This window comes from Syngnathus floridae, chromosome 1 (genome assembly GCF_059516105.1).
Source record: "Syngnathus floridae isolate MCC-2025c chromosome 1, RoL_Sflo_1.0, whole genome shotgun sequence".
NCBI classification, from domain to species: domain Eukaryota; kingdom Metazoa; phylum Chordata; class Actinopteri; order Syngnathiformes; family Syngnathidae; genus Syngnathus; species Syngnathus floridae.
Window position 1 is genome coordinate 5,942,376 of NC_142413.1, and position 27,607 is coordinate 5,969,982.

Genomic DNA, 27,607 nt, shown 5'->3' on the forward strand with positions numbered 1-27,607 from the left:
CCAAATTGTCCCTAGGTATGAGTGCGAGTGGGAATGGTACTTCGTCTCTATGTGCCCTGCGATTGGCAGGCAACCAGTTCAGGGTGTCCCCCGCCTCCTGCCTGATGACTACTGGGATCGGCTCCGGCACGCCCACCGGAGGTGGAATCGAACCCGCACTCTCTAACTGTGAGGCGGACGCGCTAACCATGGTTAGCACTGCAGTGCCTCACCGAGCTCGTTGTTTATTTGATTCCCAAATATATATCTAAACAAAACAAAAAACAACAATTACTCGAAAACAATGGACGTTTTGCTTGATTATAAAATAAATTTGGTTCGCTGTAGAACTACTCCAAATGACAAATCAGCACGTTTTGGTTTTCTGCTATCAAGAGTGAGACATCTTCTCGCAGTGTGAATCTTTGCAGTGCGTCACGGGGAATTTCCCGACGGGAAGCAAGTCAAACTTTAGTACCTAGAATTTCTATTCGCGTTTTTGTTTTGTTATGTTTTTCTAATGAGGAACCAGTTAAGCAAGTGTGTTCATGCTGGTGGACATTTGTAAATTTATTCCCCCGTGCTTTCCGTGCCTTTGAGCGAAATGACGTCACGACGGCTTGTGACTGCAATGGCGGCGCCGCGCGTGTCAATCAAGACGTCAATTTGACACAAATACTAAGGAGCGAGTGAGGCCACTTCACCTGCAAGGTAACGACACGCGTGTGATTGCGAGACCCATCAGTGAAAATTGACCGATGTTGGTTCAAAGTCACTTTGCCAGGGCAAGTAAAGCGTCCTTTTGTCGCCTGCTCACTTCCTCGTTTAAGTCGCTTTGAAACTCGACCGCTTCGCTCCATACATCGGCCAAAACCCACGAAACGCTGTTATGCGTGGAGGCGGACCACTCGGGAATGTTGGACAATAGCGCAGGAATTGGGCGCGGGATTGAAAAGCGCCCCCCGGAAGACTGGAAGAGATTTAATTGTGCACGATTACTCCCCCTACATGCCCACAGAGAAGAAGTTTTAAAGCATTCGGGGAAGTCGCGAACATTTCATTTACCTCGAGTCACCTCCTCGTCCTCGTTTTGCTCGAATTTCAAGCATGAATGATTTTTACTTTTACAAGATGAAAGTGTTTGGCAAGCAAGTTGCTGTGCTACTTAGCTGGGGCTCGGAAACTGCAGAGCTGATTTATTATTATCACTACTTTGTACGTGGATGTGAAGTCGAAAATACTCGACTCCACTCGTACTTTGCATGTAGTCGGCTCATTAATAATGCTCTACTTAAAATCTTGTTGGAATGAAATCTTATTCAGGGGCGTCTAGAAGGCGGGGCCATCGGCGGGGGTGTCTGGGGCCCCGAGCATGGCGGTGGGAGGTATTCACTGCCAGCTCTGAATTGGAACCAAAAATCGTCTTAGACCAACTCACGTGTGCACCTACACATTCTTTCAACCCTGTCTATCACTGAAAAGTCGTACTGTATGAATGTCATCCACCTACAAGCTACCGTATTTTCCGCACATTAAGGCGCTTGGGATTAAAAGGCACAAACTCAATTGCGAGGGCAATTCTGTACTTAATCCACTCATAGGGTGCACTGCATAAAAGTGTGCAAGCATGCCATAATTTATGGTAGACACGCCAAAAAAAAAAAAAAAAAAAAACACAACAGGAGCAAGACGGTGACAGTTCCCTCTCGCTGTTGTCTAACTCACTGTTGCGTTGCTCTTCGGCAATGATCCTGGCTTGAATTGTGCCACACAAGCACATTTACTGATGTTGCAGTTCGGTCCACACAAAAGGTGCACCTTTGCTTTTCGAGAAAATCAAAGCTTTTAACTGCGCCCGACTCGGTAAACAATCACCTCCCCCTCCCCCCTCCTTTTTCAGTTTTTCGGGCACCATGGCAGGAGATGAGCACTTCCTTCCTGTTGGCGGTCAGGTGTGTATGTGCTCTTATTTGTTTGTGTTGTATCAAAGTACGTAAACACCACCTTGCGTTTTATTTCATTTGTTGAATAATTGTGTTTGTTTGCGGCGCTAGATGCTGGACACGCTGATGATTGACCCTTCGTGGGACGTCCCACAATTCCCTACGCTGCAGTCCCACCCGGCGTCCTCCAGGATGGGTGAGTGTATCGCTCCCCCCCTCGTGGCCCCCAATATGTTTGACATGACATCGGCCCGAGTGGAGAGTTTTAGGAGGTTGATTCCCTTTTTTTTTTTTGAAAGCAAACAACTTGAATGAAGGTTTGAAATAAATCATAATTCTAGTTGTACTAAGTTCATCTTGTTTTTCCTTTTTTAATCACTTCACTGGTTTCTTTTATGTCAAACAAATTATTTAATAAGTTAATTTAAATTAATTTAATAATTATAATAATTTGTTTGATATAAAAGAAACCAGTGAAGTGAAGAAATCAGAATTCTGTTTCACTGTATTTCTATTATATATACATACATCAATGGATTTTTTTTCTAACTAGTTTTTTTTTGTGTTGACGTCTTCAACATGCTCTTTCTGAGCTCTGCTGTTCTTGGGCCAAAAATATAACTTGTATTCTGAAACCATTTAAAGTCCCCAAATTGCAGTGCATAAAAAAAAATCATTCCTAGTTTTAGCCCCCTACAGGCTTTAAAAGTTGATCTTTTTGAATAGTTATATTGGATTTGCGTAAGCCTTAACCTGAAAATGAAATGCTCTTTTTTTGCCTTGTAAGCACAGCACTTCAAGCTGAGGAAGTTTATAATATAAAAAAAAAAAAAAAAGGCAAATTTGAATGTCAAGTGATACGCTGCGGTGGCGGGAAAGTGAAAGAAGAGTTTGGTGACGTGGCGGGCGGCGTCCCTCCGCTTTCACTTCCTGTTTGCTGCTCTCCATGCGAGATCGGCCGCCTATACGTTTCAGTGCTGAGGTGACGCACTCTGAATGTTGACGGCACAGTGAGACTTTAAAAATGAAAAGAAAAAAAAAAGAACTTGCTGATAGAAAAGCATTTTAACGGACCTCGCGCAGCAACGGCGGTCACCTTAAACTCAAGTTGATTGTAACTGTAACGCTAAACGGACCATGATGGGGAACTTTTGCTTTCCAGGGGACGGTCCCTTCCTGCATATTCTGGAGGAGCCCAAACAGGTGCGTGGCCACCATATGTCAACTTGACTACACTCGTCCTGTCTCCCATCATATTCATCCAAGGGGCAAAGTCCCTTTGACACACACATTACAAAGAAGTCCGACACCTCGCGACGTGTTTGTTCCGGCTTTGTGTTTTAACAGCGAGGCTTTCGCTTTCGTTACGGCTGCGAGGGTCCGTCTCACGGCGGCCTGCCCGGAGCCTCCAGCGAGAAGAACAAGAAGACGTATCCTACTGTCAAGGCAAACAAAAACAATGTCATTCTATTTTTGTAGCTTAGTTTTACATTCTGCTAGCTTCACGCTAACGCAAATCTATTCTACCCTAGCTGTCAAGCATTGCAGCAACAGATTGAAAAGAAACTGACATTTCTAGTTTTGTGTGCTTAGATCTGTAACTACCAGGGTCCGTCCCGTGTGGTGGTCCAGCTGGTGACGGCGCTGACGCCTCTTCCCCGATTGCACGCACACAGTCTGGTGGGAAAGCAGTGTGACAAGGGCATCTGCATCCTGGACGTGCCCCCAAAAGATGACAGCATCACGTAGGGTCTCTCGTACACACACACACACACACACATACATGCGCAGACGTAAACACGCATTTGTACAGCCATGCACTTCAGAGCAGGTTTCCGATTTCTGTTTCTATGTAGTATCTGTTTTATATATAAATAAATAGATTTTTTAATCTAACTAGTAGTTTCATTGTGTTGACGTTTTCAAATTCATTTTTTCTTATCAGAGCTAAGGTTGTTCCTTTTTTATTAGATTTCCATTTTGGTTGAGTTTAGTTCTATTCTATTAATATGTCCTCGGCCACATAGCATGGTTGCCAGCTCAGTGGCCTAGTAGTAGAGTGTCCGCCCTGAGATTGGAAGGTTGTGGGTTCAAACCCCGGCCGGGTCGTACCAAAGACTATAAAAATGGGACCCATTTGCCTCCCTGCTTGGCACTCAGCATTAAGGGTTGGAATTGGGGGGTTAGATCACCAAATGATTGCCGAGTGCGGCACCGCTGCTGCTCACTGCTCCCCTCTCCCCCAGGGGATGGATCAAAATCACATGGGGATGGGTTAAATGCAGAGGACAAATTTCACCACACCCAGATGTGTGTGTGACGATGATCATTGGGACTTGGGACTTTAAGTCAGTGGTCCCCAACCACCGGGCTGCGGACTGGCACCGGTCCATGGATCAATTAGTACCGGGTCGCACAAGAAAGCATAAATAATGCATTATTTTACACCTCAGTGACCTGTACATAACATCACTCATGTAATGTTGTTGCCGTGGCGTTATGAGGATGCTGCATAGAATATACAGTGGATTCCCGTTTTTTATTATTATTACTAGTATCATTATTACATAATACTGTGGTGTTCCCATAAGAATCCCCTCATGGAACTAATAGTCGAAGGGTGTGTGGAACTGGTGGTGTCTATGTGGTGACGTACTTCCGTTGTTCTGTTATGTGATGGGCTGGAAAGACAGTACGATTACCTTACAATTAGGAATGTGGGAAACAAGATTGGAGTTCAAACACGGACAATTTTTTTTCAAAGAAATTCAGTGGTTATTTGATTTATTGCGGCTATTTATTTGTTGATGCATTTGATTTTTCTAGAATTGTTTTTAGAAGTTTTCTTAGCAAAAATTCTGTGACGGTAATCCGGTCCGTGGTACTAAAAAGGTTGGGGACTGCTGCAATAACTTATTCAAAAATTAGAAAACGCACAACTTGTATTTTTTTAATTATATTGAAATAAAAACTTCAACTAAAAAAAATAGCGGGGTTCTAAATGTTGTTTGTTCTCGTTTTATCCAAATATTAAAACTTGCAATTATGCATAACGGCCGACAATATGGATGCAGGTTTAAAAAAAAAAAGGGGATCACCAGGTGTAAAGTAGTAGTAGTTTCAGTTGATTTTTTTTTCTATATTCATTTTATTTTGTAAACGAAACTTTTTTTTTTTTTTTTTAATCTCAATTAGGCATTTTATCATTTTTCACATTATTTTTCAGTGTTCTCACTTTGATCCATTGTATTCAGATTCCCCAATTTAGGAATCCAGCACGTGACCAAGAAAAACGTGGCCAAGACGTTAGAGGAGCGCATGTGCGAGGCTGTCCGCATGGGCTACAACTTCGGAGTCTCCATTCACCCTGAGGTCGACACCCCGCGTGCCGACATTCACGTGCCCCGACAGCTCTCCGGTGTGTCCATCCAGCCAGCCAGCCTTCTGCGTGTTTTATCCTGTGTTGCTGTGTGAAAGCTGCCGGCTACGGCTCCATAGATTGCTTTATTATTTGTCGCTCTTGGCAGAGGATAAAGAATATTCTACATCTGAGTCTTGTCTGTCGATGGAGAATTTTTATTTTTTCCCCCCCGGATGTGTTCAGATATTGTGCTAATGGCGCCTATCAATGCAAGCTGTTAGCCTGTCATTGCCTGTGGCATTTTCCATTCTTGTTAACATCGAGCTTAGGAGGCTGGTTTTAAGGTAACTGTAATTCTTGTTTTGTATTTGGACCGGACAGGCTCTTTCCACATTTCCCAGGACACCTTTGGCTTCTCCTACCTCTCAGGTGTCGAGCGTCATCGTTTGCGGTGTTTTGGTGTGTTGTGTGTGCAGAGCAGCAGCGCGGCGCCATTTGCGGCGCGTCGTGTGCGCAGGCCAAAGAGATGGACCTCAGCGTGGTGCGCCTCATGTTCACCGCTTTTCTCCCCGACAGCGATGGCGGCTTCACCAGACCGCTGCACCCTGTCCTCTCACACCCCATCTATGACAGCAGTCAGTACACACACCACTAAGCACCTGCTAGTACTTTTTTTTTTTTTAAATCGTTATGGATGAGGAAAATAATTTTACAATTAGAAAAGTTTACCAAGACGACCAAACGTCGCACCTTAGTGACTCATTGTTTGTTACTTCAGAGGCTCCAAACGCGTCCAACCTCAAGATCGTGCGGATGGACCGGACGGCTGGCTGCGTGAGCGGCGGAGAGGAAGTCTACCTTCTGTGTGACAAAGTCCAGAAAGGTTGCGCACACTCACAAAATGCACGTTGAGCTCTCGTGAATATCACATGACCAACGTGCGTTTGTGTACGTACGTCAGACGACATCCAGGTGCGCTTCTTCGAGGAAGACGACTCGGGTGTCACCTGGGAAGCTTTGGGAGATTTTTCCCCAACGGACGTGCACAGACAGGTAAGTGCCCTCGCATGCAAGCCGTGCTAACTCAAAGTTACACTACTGAACATAAAGTAAAAAAATTATTGGAAAAACATCTTTATTAACGAGATCAAATGCAATCAAAAGCTAGTTACTAAAAAACTAACTCAAATTGCAGCTTACATGTCTAAAACTAATCAGAGCAAATGTGTCCTTTGTTCTTAACCTTTTCAATATCATGATCAAATATGAGAGGAATTATAGCCAAGAAATGAACTTTCCAAAAACGAATAAAATCTAAATTAGTTTAAAATCCAATCCATAACTAAACCTAATGAATCGCCCCAAACTGCTACAAACCTGCTAACCACGGCGGCGGCTCTCCAGTTTGCCATCGTGTTTAAGACGCCCAAGTACCATGACCAGAACCTGCAGAAGCCCACCCAGGTCTTTGTGCAGCTCAAGAGAAAGTCAGACAGCGAGACGAGCGAGCCCAAGCCCTTCACGTACCACCCTCAGATTGTCGGTGCGTTCTTTCCGCCACAACGATAGCGCGATACAAACATGTCAGCCAAATGATGATAATGGAGCACACAAAGTATTGAGTGTAGTCATGGCTGATGCGAGTGTGCGTGCGTAGACAAAGAGGAAGTGCAGAGGAAGCGTCAGAAGACGTTGCCCAACTTCCAGGACTTCAGCGGCCTCGGCGGAGGAGGTGGCGGCGGCGGCGGCGGCGGCAGTCTGTACCGAGGAGGCCCCGGAGCAGGCGGGGAGCCGGGCTCTGCAGGAGGAGGTAAAACCTGGCACGCCGATTTTGAGCCCCTCTCGCACGCGATCCTGCCAGGTGGGTGAAAGGCTGAGCAATTATTTTGCTCTGACAGGTTACTTCCATGGTTTGTCCACCTTCAACTATGGGAGAGGAGCTGGAGGCGGAGCTTTTCCCACAGGATACGCGACGGGTCTACAAGGAGGTGGAGTCAAACACGGTGAGAAAAACAACTGGGGTTGCCAAACCTCGGCCTAGTAGTGACAAGCCTCAAGTTTGATTTTTTTCCCTCTCGTTCACACCTTAAATTTCCACTATGTTTGACCCATTTATTTAATTGTCCTACTTCAGACTGCTGTTCCTTAAATGACTAAAATGTGTTTATTTTGATTGTGTCTTTATAGAAAATACTCCTGGCTATGACGACGACACAGACTCGGATTCCGATGACGACTCAGCAGCGTGCACTGTGGCGCTTCCGCCACAGCAACAGGATGTTCAGCAAGAAGACGAGGACGAGGATATCGATAGGCAAGCGTCAGCCGTCTTCCTGTACGCCGCCACGGGCGATGCCGCGTACCTGCTCGCTGGGCAGCATCCCCTGTTGGCGGCGCAGGACGACGAGGGAGACACGTGAGTGCGCCTCGCTTCGAGTCCATCGCCTCTGCTGCTCACACATTTGAGTCCAATGAGCGATCGCCGCTGCGTTTGTCAGGGGACTCCATCTGGCCGTCCTCCACGGCCAGCAGCGGGCGTTGGACAGTCTGACGCGGGTGCTGGCAGTGCGGCCGCCCGGGGACCGAATTCTCGACATGAGAAACCATCTCTACCAGGCAGGCTCACATCACTCATTATCGGGGCGCATGGAGACAAACAATGGGTTATGTAACGTCCTACAAGACGCTCTCTCGCTTTTGTCAGACTCCTCTGCACCTGGCGGTGACAACGCAGCAGCCATCCGCAGCGCAGGCGCTGCTGGCGGCCGGGGCTGACCCCACGCTGGGTGATCGCCACGGCGACACGCCGCTGCACCTGGCGGCGCGACAGGGGGGCGCCATGGTGCGCTTGCTCTTAGGTCATCACGCTGTCAGACGGAGCGTAGATGCTTGCAACGCTGCCGGTACACACATGCACACAAACATATCCACGCACACACTACGCGCACACAAAGTACACACACACAGTGTTTTGACTGACTTTCGCTGGCAGGCTTGTGTGCCATCCACTTGTCTGTGGCCTCCAATCAGCTGCGATCTCTTCGGGAGCTCTTGGAGGGGGGTGCCGACGTAGAGGCTCAGGAGCGGGGCAGCGGGAAGACGGCCCTGCATCTCGCCACCGAAGCCGACAACGTGTCGCTCGCCGGCTGCCTGCTGCTGGAGGTAACGTTGGCGTTGTCGGCGTGACGCGAACCTTCTGCTCTTGTGCCCTGCGTGATGACGTCATCAGCCCTGTGCACTTGTCGCCAGGGCAACGCCAAGGTGGACTGTTGCACCTTCGACGGTTCCACCCCCCTGCACGTGGCCGCCGGGCGGGGTTCCGTCAAACTGACGGCGCTACTCATGGCGGCAGGTACATATATAAGCATACTGATCAACCTGATTATATTTGTGCGCCATTGACGTCTTTATGTGTTGATGCTTGTCGCCTGCGTGCTTGCGTGCGTGTTCAGGTGCGGACCCTCACAGGGAGAATCTGGAGCCACTTTTCTACAAGGATGATGACGGCGACGACGACGACGACGACGAGGGCTGTGTTCCCGGCACCAGCCCCATTAACTTGGCTGCCTCTGAGCAGGTACATTGCCAAGTCCAATTGGAAATGATTCACTTGTGTTGATAATGAATGATCTTGTTGCAAATTACATAAGCGATCAGACATGGTCAAACAAGTGCAATGTCAAGAATATCCAAAATCAAATGTTTGCAACTTGCACATTCCCACGGATTTAGCCGTTTAGGAAACCACTTGATATGATTTCATCATCATTTTTAATAATTAACATCAATTTCATTAGAGGCTTGACATAAAATGTTTACAGATGTGAGCTGAAGCAAGGAAGGAATGAATGAAGATGATGCTTTGTGTGTTGTCAGGTGTTGGAGCTTCTCAGTGGTAGCGAATACCGTCCCAAATGTCCCAGTGTGGTTCTCCCGCCTCAGGGTGAGTTTGTGAAGTCAACCAGATACATGAACATCCTAATTTGCCATTCTCCAACCTTCCGCCTTTTGGGTTTGAAACGTTCTAGACACACACACACACGCGCACACACACACACACACACACACACACACACACACAGAACAGACTTTTTGTTTTTTGAGTGCATTTGTTTGAGCCAGGCGACCTTCAGAGTCTGGATGCCTCGGTGAAAACGAGGCTGTGTAACGCCGTGATGAGCGAAGCGCTCTGGGAGAAGCTGGCCGACACTCTCGGGCTGGGAATACTCAAGGCCGCCTTCAGACTTAGCTCGGACCCGGTCAAGACGCTCGTCGACTCCTACGAGGTAACACAGTGGCACAAGAACCGCTTATGTGGTGTTGAGCACATCGAGCATGTCAGGGTGTGACTGATTGGTCCGCTAAAAACGGACCAGGGTATGATTGGAAGGCTGGTCCAAACCTTTTGCGCAGGTGTGAATACACGCAAACAAATCCTGGTGCGGATTAGAGAAAGGGACTGAGACCCACTTTTTCAGGTTGTCTCAGTTGACTTCCAAACGAACTCTGGTGCGGTTCGCCTTGGGTGTGAATGCAAACAGCGTAGATCCGCTGGCACGTTCTCCTCCATTTCCGGGTCAGCGTTCTGTGTGCCGCCCTGATCATTGCTGGACCATAGATCGTCACAAGCGTGGATGTGTTTACAAAATATACTTCACTTATAAAATGGACAGTTTGAATGGGAACCGCACCAAATGAAAAAAAATGAAGTCCGCTTTTGGTCCGGACCAAACAACCGGACTTGAGGACATTTCTGATCTAAATATACCCTTGATGTTTCTGGAGTGTTTGTTGAGGTACTCGCATGTGTTTCAGGTGTCTGGCGGTACAGTGCGGGACCTCGAGGCTGCTCTCAGATCAGTTGGTTCAGGCAAAGCACTGAGCGTCCTGGAGGAGGCGCTGTGTTACAAAGATGACAAGCGTGACCTGACAACAGGTAAAGGAAAGCGTCCACACCTTTCATGTCTCCATGGCAGCCGTCCCCACTTAATTTTTCAACTGCTTGGCAACTGTGAAACGGGACTTCCTGTCACCACCTGCAGGTGGCGATGACATGACGTGCACTCACCTGGAGAACCTCAAGGTGGACGGCGTGTGCGATAGTGGGGTGGAGCTTTCTGTGGCGTGAGTGTCTGATTGGTTGCCAGAAGACTGGCAGATGCTCACAGACCCTGACCTCTCTGTCAACCCCTCCCCCCCCCTAACTGCTAAGACCAATCTTGGGGCAGGAAGTAAAACTTGCTCGAGAAGTCAAAGCGCACACACACATACACACTCCACTCCGGGAGCAGTCAACATGAGTTGTGGACAACTTTGGATTGGACAGCTACGCGCACATCACGTAGGAACTTTTCTCTTCCGCACGCCTGAACAGGAAGTCAACTGGCACACTCCTTCAAATGCAAACTCCGTCACACGCTCGGAAAGTGAAGCTCTCAGTGCTCCGTCACAAAAAAACGTGTACATAAAATGCTCCTGAAACATGGTGGGATCTTCATCCAACGCACAACAGTTGACATACATGACCTGAATGGTGTCCTTCAGGTGGTTTCCTCTTGCCTCGGCCAGCTTCTGTCAGGCTTTGGAGGTTGAACGGATTCTCAAGTTTTCCTGCAAAGTGCCTCAAACCATTTTTTTTTTTTTGTGTGTGTCAGTGCATCCAGGCCCAGAGGAAGCAAAAGTGCTCTGAACTATGATTCCACCTCCAACACTGGGCTTGGGAGGTTTCTTTTCCAAATGTGTTGCTAGTTACTGATTGAAGATTTGTAGTTGGTAATCCAAATACCATCAAAGTAACAATTTGCAGTTACATTTTGGATTTACTCCCATACCAAATATGCTCAAATAAAAAAAAGGAAGCTAATAACACGGTATAATACAGTATGCTTTACATTTATCTGGTCGTTTCTGTAGGAAGAGAAGCTGCCCCCCCCCCCCCCGTTTAGTCATTTTAATCTCCAAAACTTGTTATCTTTGTTATATGCCATCACAGGATACAGAGCAGACAGAACTGGCAGCGTGCACGGGCACACGCAATGCTGGATCATCAATAACCCCATTAAATGACGTTAAAACAATCATTTATAAAATTAAATATGCATAAGCTTTCATTTTAAGACCAATACACGCGCTGCAATCATATGTTCAGAACACGTTGAGAATTTCAAAAAGTTACACATCCTGTGCACAAACATCTTAATCGATATTTCAGTGATATTTCATGAGTCCACTTAAGCTTTGGCTTCAAACGTCAAATGGCTGACATGGTTACCATAGTTACATGTTGGACCGGCGCAACAGCAGAGCAGCAGGAGGAACGACACGGATCACATGTCATCAACCGGCATGCGCGCACGTGTTTTCTCATCTTTTATAGTTAATCTTAATTTCCATATTACTCACCTAATATTACACACATGTAAACAAACACATGCATACGCATTTAACCCCCCCCCCACACACACACACACTCTTAAAGTAGTCTGTAAAGTGCAAGGCAAGACACCGTAAACTTGAAATGAACGCCACCCCTTGCATCACAACACACAAAGTGACACTGTCGGGAGTGGGCCGCTAGCTCGACTTGGCACAACACCACAAAAGCCTCGGAAGGCAAAAAAGGCGGCAGCAGTGTAGATGGGTGCAGTAACAGCATCCCACCACAGAGGGGCGAGCGTGAGTGCAAATGAGCATTTTCCTGATAAGAATTTAACACCACGCAGTATGATTTTGTTCGCCCCATCTTAAACACTTTTTTTTTTTTTTTTTTTAACTTATCGCTCTACTTAAATTCATGATTTCTCCATTCCCGCTCTGCACGGGAAAGCAGCAAAGCCACAAGAAGATTTGGGAACCACTTGCAAAGCGAAGGCTCACATTGGTGCGTTACATTTACAATCAGCTGCTTGTAAGTCAACCTGTGACCTCTGGACTACCTGCTGAGGCCACGACAAGCAAAACAAAGATCCACTTGAGAACCTTGGATGTGCACATTATTAAGATTAGGATTATTATCAGGAGTACTATTCATAGCTCACCACACTAATTACATTCATAATGTTTTTTGTCTCCCCCCCAGCAAGTAAGATTTTTTCTGCACATCGGATTCGGTTGTCATGGAAGGTTACAACAAGGCGTCGCCAAAAGTCTCACTTGAATCTGAGCGTAATTCCGTTTGCAAGCCTGCAGTCGGCGGGTCGGAACAGATGGCTGCACCCGGCATGCAAGCGACGTTGTAAACATTGTTTCTGACAAAAAGACACATTTGTTGAAGGCTCCTTTGATAGCGCAGGCTAGCAGACCCTTTTGAAAACAACCTTACAGCAGGAAAACGCAAAACGACCAGCTCATCATCGGTGGGTCTCAGTCAGGCCAGCTCTGGGGGAAGGCGTCTCGCCATCGGCGGCGGTCAAACTGAGAGGCCGGGAAAGATCGTCACTTGCTTGGAGATTGGGCTTCAAGAGTCCCGCACTTGACGATGTTCCTAAAGCAGAGTGACGACAGACAATTCGAAACTCCAAATGTGCGCTCGCTCATGCACGGCTACAACTGGATTACATAGATCAGCTGTGGCTCAATGGGGTAGGTAATTTCATACGAGTTATTTTGTGACAAATGTTGACTCGAGTTGTGTTCAATGACCGCTCATGGAGTAGGACATCTCAAAATGATTCGCCAAAAGTTGATTTTGCACGATCTGGCGACTTAGATACGTGAAGAGCTTGAAGCTAATTTGTCCGACAGATGATTTTGGTCAGCTGTTCCAACCTGAGAGTGAGCTGTTGGACTTCTGCTTGTGGAGCTTTTCCTTCTCCCTCTTGACTTTAGGCATGATCTTTAGCTTTATGCTGCTCTTACTGCTGGGACGCACCGACTCCTGTACGCAGAAACAATCACGTGTGCCATCAGAAAGGCAAGCAGGCACGTGCGCCCACACCACAATGTGTTGCAAATCTTACTCCCTCAGCACAGTGCATCAGCGGACAGATCCAGTGGATATCGACCAGCTTGTGGAGCTCAGCACCCAAGCTGTTCAGGGTTAAACGGAGCTCTGCCTCCTCGGGGCATTCGGACTGGGGTGAAGGAGACGGAGGGTGTGTCATAGACCAGACGGCAAAAGGTGGCTGCGGCGACTGTCGAGAGACATTACCAGATGTTGTCCGTCCAAAAGCATGCTCGTCTCTGCCTGCAGAACTTTGCTGCTGTTGACGATTTCCACGGCCGTACTGCGACTCAGAAACTGAAAATAAATAATGATCCTTTCATTTAAAACTTGACACCAATACAGTGAAACATTTGCACTGGCTGAGTTTGGTATGAAATGCACAAAAGGTGTGGCGATGTAAACGTAAATATCTCTCGTCCTCGGTCTTGACACGCTGCGAGACGGTTAGGCTTGACATGTAACGGTGTCCCCGCACATCTCGTGTACAAATGCGCATTGCGTGGGTCCAAGGCCCCATCTGCCGACCCGTCTGGACCCATCTGCCTCCGCCTGGCGTTCCTACCTCGGGGCTGGACAGCTTGGCCTCAGTCAGCACCATGGCGCTGGCGTTGACAGCATGCGCCAGCTCTTGCTCCACCAGCTTGTGGGTCTTAGCGGTCTCGCGGATCCTGGGGAGGAAGCAGAGCAGGAGAGTCATGAAGATTGACTGCTCTGGTGGGCGAAACGCAAAAATTCTCTCCGCGGGGGCGGGGTCACCGACTTGCTGATGAGCGTGTCGGCCACGATGCCCAGCTGCTGCACCTGGGCGCACTCCTCCTCCGTCAGGTACTCCATGGACTGCTGCGAGTTGAGGCGGGGTCTGTTGGCACGGTCGCTGTCGATTTTTAATTTGTCCTCCCACGACTTGAGCGTGCTCTCAAACGCCTGGCCGCACGCGAGAGCGTCGACCCGCAGCAAGAGATGGTGAGGAAGATTCCAAAAGAACAGAGATGACCTCAGTTCAGGTGAGGACGCGTCAGGTTCATGGAATCAAAACGACAATTCTCCCGACCTGAGAGCTTTCACCAAGAATGACATCATCAACATACCCTGTCCCTGGTCAGCATCTGCGCTCGATTCTTGTGGAGGATATTGACAATCCCCGGCGGCTGGATCCAGGCCTCGCCGTCCACTTGCACAGGGACGCCCTCCTCCCCCCGGATGGTGATCTTCACCTGGCGACACTGAGCATAAGATAGACGACTATCAGCAAAACTCAACGTGACCATGACGTCGCAGTTACGTAACTTGACTTTCATCGGGGTCACTAAAAAAAAAAAAATTGTGTGTGTGTGTGTGTGTGTCTAACCTGCGCAATGCGATGGTGCTGCAAGTTGATAACTCTGGACATAGCCATCTGCATGCTGCCAAACACCGCCACGACTTCCAACTTCTTGTCGTCGAAAGACGGAGCACCAAAGTTCTGGAAGGAGAGCGAAAATGAAAAGAGCTCGCCGGCACCCAGGTTTTCACTCCCAAGATGCGCTTACGTTGTCTTCTTTGGTGCCCCCCCAGAAGTTGATGCCTCCTGCGTAGCTGGGAATGTTGAGCACGGCCAGGCCCTGGAGGATTGGTAAAGGAACGGCCACACCATCGCACTAAACAGAGAAGGAAAATTGAACGGCTGGCCTTTCATGAACCGCCATATTGTCTTTCTTGAAAACATTGTTCCACCAAACCTCCAGCTGAATCCTCTGTTCCAAGTTTTTGTAGGTCTTCTGGACCAGCTCTTTCGTCCCCAGAACTCCGTACCACATCATGTTCTTTGTGCGACTGCTGCAGGACACGCAAAAAGAGATTTCGTTCGTTTTGACCGAGTGGGATCCTAAACATCGACCAACAGCAACCCCAACCCAAATCCTAACCGTTTCCGTCATCTGTGGTGCTCCACTTTTTTTTTTTTTTTTTGCCTACCTGCACTTTTTCGGATGCTCATCGCGCTTGTTGTTGAACTCCAGCGAGATCTTGGCATCCAGACCGATGCCAAAGTAATTGTTCATCACACACTTCTCCCAACATTGTCTGCAGATGAACAGATACTCAGTGAGGACAACAAACAAAAAGAATGAGCCTGATACCAAGTAGACGACGAGCGAATGGACTCTTACACCGAGTCGTCGTTGAAGTTGACAGTGTGGAGGCTCGCCGGTTTCTCCAGGACGATGGACGAGGACGGACTTCTGTAGCTGGGACAGAAGGAAGCTTGGCTAAGTTCCTCGCTGTTCTCCCGCTTGAGGGTAGATGATGACCACATCTTGTGGTCCTGAGTGTGTCGGTTCTGCTCATCCACCACTGCAAAAGTGAGTGAGTGAGTGAGTGAGTGAGTGAGTGAGTGAGTGAGTGAGTGAGTGAGTGAGTGAGTGAGTGAGTGAGTGAGTGAGTGAGTGAGTGAGTGAGTGAGTGAGTGAGTGAGTGAGTGAGCGAGCGGGCCACTGAGAGAGCCCAAACAAACGGCCGTTCTTCTTTCACCTTTCTCGGCCTGTTCGATGATTTGCCTCAGTGCCTTTTTCAGACTGTTTGCCCGCAGCATCAGCTGCTCCCGAGAGCGGTAAGTCTGGCCGTCGGAGCACGCATCGCTTCCATATTTATCGAGGTCTGAGCCGCCGCCTTCCAGGCTGGCCAGGGAACCCGCAGGAACGACCTGGAAAAACAGAACTTCATTTTTTCCTGTCCTGGACAAAAGGCACCGTCCTTTTTCTCACCTGAGCTTCAGCTTCCTCACTTAAGGCTTTGACCAGGGAATCCAGTTTCTCATTCAGCAAAGCACACTGGGAGAACAGAAAAGACAATTTATTTATTTATTTAAATTAATTTATTGTATTTATGTATTTGTATTTATTTATTTATTGTTTAAGTATTTATGTATGTATGCATTTATTTATTTAGTATTTTTTAATTCATTCATTTATTTATTTTTCTTCTACTTTTGGGGGTTGTAATTTAGTGGAAGCATTTTGGATAAATATCCTTTTTTCTTTTTTATAAATACTTGTGACAGGACACTTGTAAGTTTCCTTGTATAACGTTCACCTTCTTTGCCATGGCATCCGCTTCTTCCTTGTTCTCCGTGGCTCTCTCGTACGCTTTGCCCACCTCTGCCACAAACTCATTCACCGTCCCGCAGAGGAACCTGTCGAGGGAGGAGGTATGAGGTTGTGAGTGGTCACGTGACAGCTCCACCACGGGCCTGCTGCATCGGAAGTATACTTTGCGGAGGAAATGACATCACTGTGTCTATCTGAATCCAGGATCTTGGCCAGGTGGGACGCCACGGAGTCGGCATATTGAGTGATGTGAACCTGGAAAATTCCACATGGTGATGATAATCGGGGAGATGGCGGCGCGGCTGATCGACGCCAATCGCGCTCACTTGGAGGGAAGAGTCCAGGGTGTCGTCTTCCTTGGCCGACGGCGCGCATTTGGAGGTGGCAGGAACCTCGTAGGTCATCACGCTCCACCTGTGCGCACATACTACGTCAAAACTGTCTGCAACTAAAAATACCCTCTTTGAGATCTGCCCAAGCTGCGTTACCGGTCCAGCATTTTGGTGGTGGCCCTCTCCAGCTTCTCCAAGATCTGCAACAGCTGCGCATCGTCGTCGCAGAGGCCTCCCCAGCCCAGAACTCGAGCCAGGTCGTTCCCGGTGCCCAGCGGCAGCACGCCCAGCTGGCACTTGACAAAGCGGGAAGTCAATCCACAGTTTGAACTGACGCCCTTAACGGAACCACGTTTTCGAACGTCTCGACCGTCGAGGCCCTCACCTGCTTGTGGAGGTTGAGTTTGTCCAGCTCCGAAAGCACCCAGCCCACGCTGCCGTCACCCCCGCACACCAAGATACGAAACGTCACAAACTTCTGGAAGAGGCGCAGGCTGGAACGCCAAACAAGACGAGATGAGAAAAGCGCTAGCTCTGGAGGACGCGGCCAAACCCTACCCGAGCTCTGGCCCGCCGTTCATCAGGTCAAAGACTTGGGCCGGGTTGAGGAGCTGCTTGAACTTGCGTAGGAACTTCACTCCCTGGTTGTCGCCACTTTTGGAGTTGACGAGGACCAGGAGAGGACTGGAGCAGGACGCCGACGTGGCCTTCCAGAATCCTAAAATGCAGCGGGTTGATAAACTGGAAAGGTCGAGGGCGGGACGAAGCGTGCGCGAGAGGCCTCTCACCGTCAGAGTCGATGCTGTTAAGTGCAGTAGGAGGGATGATGGACACTCGACACTGACCCAGGGGACACACTTTTCCCATTTGCTCTTTACAACTGTTGTGGACCTGGCGTGTACAGAAAAGTGCGGTCGTCTCCGCATTCCAGTGCACAAATGTAAATCGATGACACTTGACGAACCTTTGCAAATACCAGTGTGGGACTTTTGTGTGTGCGTGTGCGTGTGTGTGTGTGTGTGTGTGTGAGCACTTATTCAAGCGTGAGGATCTCACATGCGCGACCAAAACACCCAACGCCAACACACACCTTGTTAAACACAAGCGTGGGATGGAGTTCGCATCACGTAGCATATTTTCTCATTCTTTTCCACGATCGTTTTGGTTTGGCAAAAATGCCGGGATGATCGCTCTTACGATGGCCTTGCACCAGAGGCAGCGCCAGTCCTGCAGCCGCCGCACGCTCCCGCAGTTCTTGTCGCACACCACGCACTTGGCGCTGACGGGCAGGTTGCCTTCCAGCCACTGGTGGGGCATGGCCACCTGGGGAAAAGCACCGTGTGAGCACATTCCAGCCCGGTTAGAAAAAAGGTCGCGGGAGACCACAACGACATACCCCGTCCTCATCTTCCATGATATCGTTGCCGATGGAAACCAGCGTCGTCCACTTGCAGTTGTTGGTGGAGCGAACGGCGCAGCGCTTGTGAGCCTTAAACTTGCACACTTTGGGAAGACAGCAAGGAAAAATGCGATGACTTCCGTGGGGAAAAAAAAAAAAAAAAGAAGGCCGCGTGTGTACCTTCGCAGGAAAGGCCGTGAGAGGTGACGCCCGGCAGAGCTTCCCGGCAGACATTGCAGAAGGTGGGCCTGGCGTGCGAGCAGGCGTACCAGTTGTGCATGCCCGAAAAATGCTCCACGTTGAACTGGCTGGCCTGCACCGAGAGGGAAGCCCTCATCAAACGTGCTCTCATGTGGAGAACGTGATGAATGAAGAAAGAGTCCAATGGAGGGAGAGCTCGCTCACCTCATAGATTTCCCACTTCTGGACAGATCTGAGTGCCCCGATCCAGTCTTCCATTTCCTTTCTGTTCTCGGCGCACAGCATCAATTTGCGAAAAGGAGTGATCACCTGCCAAAGATGACGGACGGCACCTTAGCAATGCGGCCTCACGGTCATCGGCAACATTCGGGTCTATCTCACTGTGAAGCTGTTGTTGACGTTCTTGGTGCCGGTTTCGGCCACGCTGGCGTCTGACAAGTCCACCTCGTCGAAAATAAGAGACTAAAGAAAGAAAATGACAACAGGTTAAAATTGCTCTCTGCAACAATAACGACAATTTGACAGCAATTCCGAACATGATTTATTTTTTGCAGACGTTGTTACCTTACAGTCCTTGGCGTAGTAGAGCGTCCTCCCTCGCAGTTTGAAGTAGCGGCGCTTCCATCTTTGGAAGGAACTTGTCTGCTTCAACAGGTTTCCCTCTTTCACGCTCTTCTGAGCACACAAATAAAAGGGAAGACATGACTGGGAAGCTGTGGCTGCTTCCTTCTTTGTAAAGAGATTGCGCACTATGGGACATTAATTCGAGGGGGGGGGGGGGGGGGGGCGAGTCCTTTATCTATCAGGCCACTTTGCAAACTCTCTTGACTACACTGGCGGAGCAAGGGGGGGGGGGGAGGCTTCCCCGAGATATGCTAGGACCCTTCCCCCAAATGCCAAGCCAGATAATTGACTTTTAGATATTTTCCAGGAATATTCTTCCACATTTCAACATAAGAATCTGCGTTTTGTTGGAAAAAAAAGTGTACAAAAAAAATCTTGTTTGGTTTTGTGGATATCCTCTCCGAAAGGTAAAAAAAAATATCTCAGCTACACAGTGCCCGACAACAGTCAGCAATGGTGGCCTTCCATAAAGAAAAAAACAACACTGGTCGTAATCTGTCTGCCATCAGTGATCATCGCGGGCGCATCAAATTGGCACTGGTGTCAACTATGTGTGCAATGGTGGCTAAGTATGTGTGTGATGTGTGTGTGTGTGGTGGGTGGGGGTCCAAAGTACTGTCACTCAGAAAGTGGCACTTGTCAAAGTGTCAGGGAGAATGAGTTGAGCGCCAGAGGCGATTTGACAGCATTCCCCTTTATGGCAGCTTGGACTTTGTTCCAACATGGCACAAGCACACAGAATGGGTCCAAAGTAACGAAACCTCGCTCCCCGTCACTACGGAGGCACTGACCTCTTGCACGGAGCAGCAGCTCTGGGCCAAAAGGGGTTCCGGTCGCTTATCTTGGCTCAGATGCTCATCCTCACCCAGCCGCTCTCCCTTGCGTCGGAACCACACAGGAGCCAAGCAGCACCCGCTCGCTGGGCAGAGGGCCGGCATCGGTAGGATGGACCTCAGCGGACCGGCTCGTTTTTTTTCACTCACCCAAAAACTAAGTAATCTCACCCAAAACGATGAAACAACACACGACGCCTCTCAAGCTGCTGCTTTTTAACCCGCCCCGACCGGATTAGCTCGCAACTTACTTTGTACACTAGCGGCTCCTCAAACAATACGTGGCCGCTACCACTTCCTGCCTCTCGCACCTTGCGTATTGGCAACACCCCCTCAGGTATGCTGGAAGCCCCGCCCCCTTTCAGTGTTTGCATGTTTACTATCAGTGCCGGTCAGACAGGTTCCACCAAGAATATTTATAGCCACAAGGAAATAAGCTCCTACCTGAACGGACACACACACACACACACACACACACCACACCCCTACGGTGTGTGTGCGCTTGTGTGTGCGTAGGTGTGTATACACACGCGTGTGTGTGTGTGTGTGTCTTGTTGTTGTGTTTTTTTATTTTAATGCGTTCAAAGCCAGCGACTCACTCGTCCTGTAGGCCTCTCACACTTCCTCTAAAATAAACCCATCATTTCAGAGTCAGCCTTTTGTATGGCGGACTTGAAAACATACTGACTTGTGGGCTCCAATTTATTGTTTTACAAAGACAAAAAAGAATTTCTCTTCTCCCTATCATCTGGCCATTTTATGATATGATGCAAAATACTTTCACGGTAGTAGACAAGCGCATGCTTAAGATGCGTATGTGTTCATTCAAAAAGTTTTTCTTTGCTGTGTTTGATAAACTTTACTTGAACATACACTCAATTGTAATGTTGGCCTTCGAAAATGTAATATATTTCAAATTATGAGTTACTTTACATTTAAAAGTTATATTTCATGACAATACTATTGTGTTGGGTTATTATTACGTTTAGTGCTGTTTTTTCATCATTAGTGATCAAATGCTTTATCCATCATTTTGACAGTTTAAATGGAAAATGTGAAATTTGCAACAAAAGCTGATAAAGTTAACTTGGATCTATAAGGATGTGGGCTTTCATTTGAAAAATTTCTATTCTGGGCAGTGCTGCTTATTTTGTTCAGTAGCTGCTTATTAATAAAATGCAGGGACTGCGATCTTTTCACACACGCTTGCCCACCATTTTCCAGTCCCACCAGTCCGGGACGTGTGTGTTGCCCGGCGGGGTGCAGAAAGAGAGAGAGAACAAATATTTAGGAGGCTTGAAATAGACACGCCCCACAAACATGTAGCTCTGACCGCTAGCACGGAGGCGCAGTTAAAACAAGGCGTGGGAGGACTTTGCACCATGGCGACCACATCCTGTCTCATGCACCCCCGTGGATGTATTTATAGACACACACACACACACACACGCACACACACACACACGCAAGCACACACACACAGCACACATGACTTGTACAGGAAAAGAAACGGATGAGTGTCTACGCTGTCACACACACACGCGCACACACACGCACACGCACACACACACACACACACACACGCACACACGCACACACACACACACAGAGTCAAGTTCCGCCACGTTTTAACTGATAATGTCATTTCGTACTATCATCCCCTTTTTGGGATTGTGCCTGTAGGGTTTGTGCGTGAAAGGACACATAATCTCCTGCCAGTGACGGGAGGAGGGAGGATGGAGTGTGGGGGGATTCGTCAGAGCATACGGACCAAATCTGGTGTGCCGCTGCATAATCCCCACGCGCGCACACACACATACAAACACACACGCAGGAAAAGGAAAAGTGATGACAGCCGCTTCTCCCTAATGTCCTGATGTGATTAGCATGTTCTTATTGAATGTGACAAGAATTGTGTTTGTGATGGAACAAAAAAAAATTAAAAATCATGTGCATTTGAGGAATATATCAAATCATGTCACAGCATTTTAAACCTCATGAAAATTTTAGGCGTACACGAGTACTTTGGGGATGCAAAGAACATTTTGGGACCTAGCAACTATCTAGCTCCATCACCTTTCAAATACTTTGCTAATTTATCAGTCAAACTCGGATTGGGCGAGACAGTGGCCACATTCTTTCCTCCGTCAATATCATTTGTTGACACTTTTGGAGGCATGACCTGCTTAATCCGATTTTTCATATCTGCTCAGTCTGGCGCGGCCCACGATTAAAGGCACCATCGTAATGACAATTGCAGACACCTTTTCAACGTTCCACTTTCTGTGAAACAAACGCCCCAAAAACGTAAGCAAAGGGTTCGTAAAAGAGTCGCTCCAAATATATGATGAGCAGAAGCTTTGCATTGGAAGGATGTGGTTGCCCGCTTGGCGGCCTGCAAGCACTTTGCGACTGCAAAAGATTTGTGTGGCCTCGTTACCCGGATTGCACACTTGAAAAAAAAAACAAGTGCAGGGGCTGCCATATAATTTAGTGCGCCTTTTTGGATTCCGCTCATGAATTCGGAACTCTCCTTTCCCGGCCGAGCGAGATGACCCCGGACGCTTTGTTGCGATTCAAAATGCAATGTGCAGTCGCTCTTATTCTAAACAAACATTGCGCTGTCAGCCTCCATTAGGAATCAAACGGGAGATGGAGAGTGATCAATACAAACACACGCACGCAACTGGCACGCGTACACACGCGCCAGTTATCGATTGCAGTTGTTGGGATGGCTACAAAAACACAAGTCAGGTCATTAGCAATGACGCAAACGCACCAGCGGTCCCGACTGAGAGCAGTCGTTTTGAGTTCAGCACACGGGCAAGCGCGGGAGACATCGTTCTTTTCGTTGTCATTAGCGCTTTTTACAAAGCGAGTCCATGTCACCGGTTCGACGCAGGCGCCGAAGATAGCTCATTAGCGGTATTTTTGTCTCGCTCGCGCGCGGCCTCCGTTAATGGGTAGGAGGAGGAGATCTTATGGGAGGAGAAAGGACGGGGCGTGACCGAGTGGGAAAAGACAAAAAAAGTCAAGAGAATGACACAAGGGAAGAACAAGGAGAGAATAAAAAGGGATGTCGCAGCGGGAGTTTAGGGACAAGACGGGATGGATAAAAGAGAAGGACGTGAAGGACAAGTAGACGTGCGAGCAGACCACAGCGGAGCGAAGGCCCAATAATCCAAATCGTAAAAATGACATTGATGTGCCGCAAATGTCGAGAGTTGGTTGACGGTGTCATAAACAGAATATCGGTGTCGCGTTAACACCACTCGGCTATATATATATATATAAAAAAAAAAAAAAAAGCTCGTTAAGTGTTAAAATGAGGTGTCATCTTGTTTCGACTCTAATTGGAGTGGAAATTGAAACCATGGATGGATGGATGGATGGAATTGAAATTTTGTATTGTGTTTAAGGCAGTAAGGAATTTGTGTTCATCTAAATACTCAACACTGCACTTTGTTGTGTGTGTGTGTGTGTGTGTGCGCGCGTGTTGAACGTTGAACATTTATAGTTTTAAACTATGTTTACGTAAATGTTACTTAGACACTTTGCGCTAGTATAAAAATGAACACCTGTAGGTGTTGAACAGTGTACTTTTTCCAGTTGGACAATATCTCCCACCTCCAGTCTTTTGTCTCTCCGTCTGTCTCCCCCTTCTTTGGCTATATATCGAACCCGGCGTATAGCTCTGCGACGCTATCGCATCCAGCCGGGGGGCATAAATCAAAGCGCGCACACAAAAAGACACACGGGCGCGACGTTGGCGATCCCACACAACGGCGTGTGCGCTGCTTTCGCCAACCCACACGCGCACCTCGAACTCGTCCTCATCTTGGCTACATTCGACACCCACACGCGCATCGAGTGGTGCGCTATAGCAGGCGAGCGAGATGAAGATAAAAGTGAACAAATGCGATGAGGCCAGAATAACTCTGGGAAAGTGGCGCTTTCCTGGCGCATTTGGAACAACATATACGTTTGTTTGACTCTCTCATAGCGCCAACAAAGATTTCCAAGCAGTTCAGTAGGCCACTTTGGAGCTCCGCCGGACGCGAGGCAATTAAAATGACAACGGTCTCACTGGGAGGGCAAAAGGATCGACGCAACCCAAAAGACAAAAATACATCTCTCTTCAGCTATAGGAGGAGAGGGGGGGAGAAAGAGTGCAAAAGACAAAATACATCCGGAAGAAGAATATGCATAGATGCAGGTCTGTCAATATATTTTCCCAGAAACTATCCCCAATAAGCGAGCATTGATGGGGTTATTTTTTTCCTTCAAGTACATCCTTTTACGGTCAGTAAATAGAAATAGAAGTTTATGTCTTTATCTATATCTTTAATAAATCATAAATAAATAAAAAAATAATAAAACTAAATAAATAATGAAAATAAATACTTGGGCTTGCATGCATGTAGTTTTTTTTTCAGAGGCAAAGTTGACTTGACATTCCTGCATGTTTGCATTTGCGTCGCACACCAACAAAAGCATACTTGGGCTACAAAAGTGAAACACGTGAGAAGGAACAAAAAAAAAAAAAAAAAAAAAAGAAGAGTGTGAAACCTTATGTAATGGAGCCTGAAGCGAGTGAGCGCATAGCAGAGGAGGACGAGGAGACACATTTTCCTTGGACACGGTAAGAAAACATAAGTATGGATTCAAGTCATACAAGCAGGTTGAGCGTTTGGTCACAACCTGACAGTTTAAGGACAAACTGTTGCGGGCCCAATCACAAAGCGGCCCAGCGGGCATCAGCCCTGCACGCCAGAGGCCAAGTCCAGCCCTGGCATGGCTTTACTTCGTGCCAAAGTTGCCCACATTTATCATTCAATCGCCTTTTCATTTCTCTATCAAGGTCAGCCTCACCGGGGCAAAAAATCCCACAAAAATATCCCGTCCGCCCGCCGGTCGCCATGGCAACAGGCAGCGGGATGCTGTTTCTGATCTGAATGTGATTTACAGCAAACGTTTGATAGCGGTGATAGATTGACACCATGACATTGAGCTTGCCTGAGTGGAGTGGATCGAATGGTGCTTCACTTCATGATTAATGATTCATATGACAAGAGTTTTCGTTCATGCTTTACAGTAAAAGCTGGCCCAGAGAGTATTAATGGAGAAAACTTGGCCACATGACAGATAATAGAACGTGTCTGATGTAGTTAGTCCTGTCGCAAAAAAAAAAAAAAAAAAAAAGACTTTGGGGCGTTCTCAATTTAAAATGCGCCTACCTTGGCCCGCATCTGTCCTGAAGTGGACACTTTGCGGATGAGCTTGTGCGACGTCCCCTCTTGCTCACCGTCGCTGTCGGAAGACTCGTCTCCCGCATCGCCGGCCTGCAAGCGTACCAGCAAAAAAAAAAAAAAGTTGCCCGTCTGCTCTGGGTGCCAAGCGCCTCCAGCACAACCGGATTTCACGTTCTATTTCTCACCTTCACCTGATAGTAGCCTGTTTGGAACCTTTCATTTATTGCGATGATGCAATGTAATTTTCTTATTATGAAACTATGCAACCAATGTTCTGTTTGTCACCTGTATTTGGTTTGCTTTTGCTTTCATTTTCTCTGCAGTCAATTACCAGGTACGCATTCCAAATGAGAATGTTCTCAGTTGCCGTACTTGGAAAACTAAAGGTTTAACAAATAAGGGATACTGTGGCTTGCCCATGAGCTTGTGCAGCATTTTTTTTTGTTCAACCACAGGAGGCAATGCCATTCATCATGCATCACACAGAGAGATGTATGGCTTTAAATGCAAGTCTTAAAACGGAACTTACAAGATGTGTCCTCTCGCCATCCGCTTGGGCTGACTCGCTGGGCTCGGCCACGTAGAGCACGTTGGGGTTCAGTTTGGCAGCCATGGTGGAGGGGGCTTGGAAAGATTTGGGATGAGGTCCGCTTGGTGAGGTTCGATCCGGCACCAACTGCAGATGAGGTGACGAAATGGAGCATCAGTTGCGCTCTCCGCGCATCGTAGCTTATACACATGCACGCGCACACAAACCTTTTCCTGTACAGGAAGTTCCTCCGTTTTTGACCTACAGAACAGCCCTTTAGGATGGCGACATATGTGGTGATGATGAGGAGGACCACGATAATGATGATGATGATGATGATGATGGGCAAAGACGGAAGGAAAATGACTCTCGTAGCAATGTAGCCTGCTGGCAGATCCACGCGCGCTTTCGATCCCCCATCCCGCCCTGCACGTCGAAGGCAAGCGGCTGGTTTCAAGTGGCGGAATCAAGCCGCTTCGAAATCAAGCCACCGTCGGTCAATTCGGCAACTCACCGTGGACCCAAGGGCACCGTCGGCTTACCTTTCGCCGACCTGCCACGCGCGAGCGCGCGCGCTCGTTGGCCGGTTCCGACTTCTCGCTACCGGGGCCCTCTCCTCCTGCACCTCCTCCTCCTATGCCGCTGGTGCTCTGCTTCGCGGCGGCGTAGTGCTCGCGGTGTCAGAAACGAGTCGGATCAGGAAGCAAGAGCGGAGGGAGGCAAGCAAGCAGGCAGGCAGGCAGGCAGGCAGGAGGGGAGAGAGGGACAAATGGAGAGAGGGAGAGAAGGCGGCTACAGCGAGGCTGCAGGGTGGAGGAGGAAGGAGTGAGAGACAGATTAGAAAGCGTCAGTTGTTGCGGTTCCGAGGTTAAACTGTTGCGCGCGCACGCGCAAGTACACACGCACGGCAAGCAGATCCAAATGCACGGGAGTATTGTGCAGCCAGCAATTATTAATGATCATTAATGCGGCGAGGTTCATAACTGGCAAAGCAATGGAAATGAAGCCAAGATGGAAGATTAGCCTCGATTTCAGAGTTGACCTTCATTGAAAGCTTTCAATTACAACGCTGCAATTCAATACAAAGACAGGTTTGTAGCTACTATGTCTTTTAAAATTTTTTAAAGTGCCTATTTGGCATTGGCTCAGCTAGAAGGGGGTAGCGGGGCAATCGACCCCCTTTCCCGGAAACATACTTGACTCTACAGGTGCCAGGCCAGTGAATTGACATTTGGATATATTTACAGGTATTTTTTTGTCCACATTTCCACCCATCCTGTCAGTAATATGTAAGGAATTTTTATGCGCATTTTCCGAAGAATTCTTTGGATAGTAAAAAAGTTTAGATGTTTGAAATATCCTTGTGACCATTGCCATTGCAGTAAAAAAAAAATAAAAAAATAAAATAAAAACTAGCTTCACCAATGCCATTAGCTCCCACCTTGATATGTTTTGAAAGGCCCAATTATAAAACTACCCTCCAGTTTGATATCATGAATGCATGTCTGCTGAGAATCCATGTCAAAATTGGTATAGAACCCGACGAGCTATGAGGAATTCAAGCCCAACACAGTAAATGGACATCCCCGCTCTCCTATTACATTTACGGTCACTAACATCTTTTAGCCTTGGAGTCAATTGAACCTCCAGACTTCTTAACCTTCCAAAAAAAAGTTATTCCAAATGGCAGATGGTTGACAAACAAACAAATAATTAAAAAATATTCATTTGCTGTCCATAACTACTCGATCGATCGCCAATGCACGTCATAACCTCCATTCGTCGGTACATTGTGATACAGTCCTGCGTAAATGTGCACAAGCGTCACATTCATCACAAATGTGTCCCCTTTGGTAGCAACTGTTGGCCCAGGGCAGAGGTCACCTGGGTGCTTCCTGCTTGAAATAAACACAAGTACAGCTCATTCTGTGTGTTTTGTCTATATACTACCAGCTTGTGAAATCTCAGGCTATTTGAATGATACATACGCACAGACACACACAGTGCTCAGGTGACAGCATTCCTGCATTCTACTCCATCCTGTGGTTGCCCTTAACAACAAAAAGATGACGCAAGCAAGAAGAGGAGGCGATGATTTTCACAGCATTCCAAGGTTTCCTCTTTTG

General features: G+C 47.8%; 2 protein-coding genes across 2 annotated transcripts; one reads left to right on the forward strand and one right to left on the reverse strand.

The window, feature by feature from the left end:
• Positions 1–384: 384 nt before the first annotated feature.
• Positions 385–11,159, forward strand: nfkb1 (nuclear factor of kappa light polypeptide gene enhancer in B-cells 1). Its single transcript, XM_088363421.1, has 23 exons — positions 385–690; positions 1,880–1,931; positions 2,034–2,118; positions 3,085–3,125; positions 3,270–3,368; positions 3,516–3,667; positions 5,177–5,340; positions 5,760–5,918; positions 6,062–6,166; positions 6,245–6,336; positions 6,688–6,826; positions 6,941–7,093; positions 7,182–7,286; positions 7,471–7,699; positions 7,782–7,899; positions 7,988–8,186; positions 8,276–8,445; positions 8,533–8,635; positions 8,736–8,860; positions 9,160–9,226; positions 9,406–9,569; positions 10,099–10,219; positions 10,326–11,159. The coding sequence occupies exons 2-23, from the start codon at positions 1,893–1,895 to the stop codon at positions 10,409–10,411; spliced, it is 2,715 nt and encodes a 904-aa protein (XP_088219547.1). The 5' UTR covers positions 385–690; positions 1,880–1,892; the 3' UTR covers positions 10,412–11,159.
• A 187-nt stretch (positions 11,160–11,346) lies between these two features.
• LOC148403685 (diacylglycerol kinase eta) lies at positions 11,347–26,321 on the reverse strand. The gene is made up of 31 exons (XM_088363291.1): positions 26,024–26,321; positions 25,709–25,907; positions 25,482–25,628; positions 24,938–25,042; positions 18,808–18,918; positions 18,625–18,705; positions 18,448–18,552; positions 18,223–18,355; positions 18,040–18,146; positions 17,841–17,966; positions 17,432–17,534; positions 17,202–17,361; positions 17,029–17,137; positions 16,800–16,939; positions 16,638–16,725; positions 16,475–16,566; positions 16,298–16,397; positions 15,970–16,035; positions 15,737–15,908; positions 15,376–15,559; positions 15,182–15,289; positions 14,947–15,043; positions 14,758–14,865; positions 14,577–14,690; positions 14,317–14,451; positions 13,989–14,152; positions 13,791–13,896; positions 13,433–13,522; positions 13,242–13,355; positions 13,051–13,159; positions 11,347–12,766 (listed from the first exon to the last, which is right to left on the reverse strand). Exons 3-31 carry the CDS (start codon positions 25,563–25,565, stop codon positions 12,633–12,635), a joined length of 3,345 nt encoding a protein of 1,114 aa, XP_088219417.1. The 5' UTR covers positions 25,566–25,628; positions 25,709–25,907; positions 26,024–26,321; the 3' UTR covers positions 11,347–12,632.
• Positions 26,322–27,607: the final 1,286 nt, after the last annotated feature.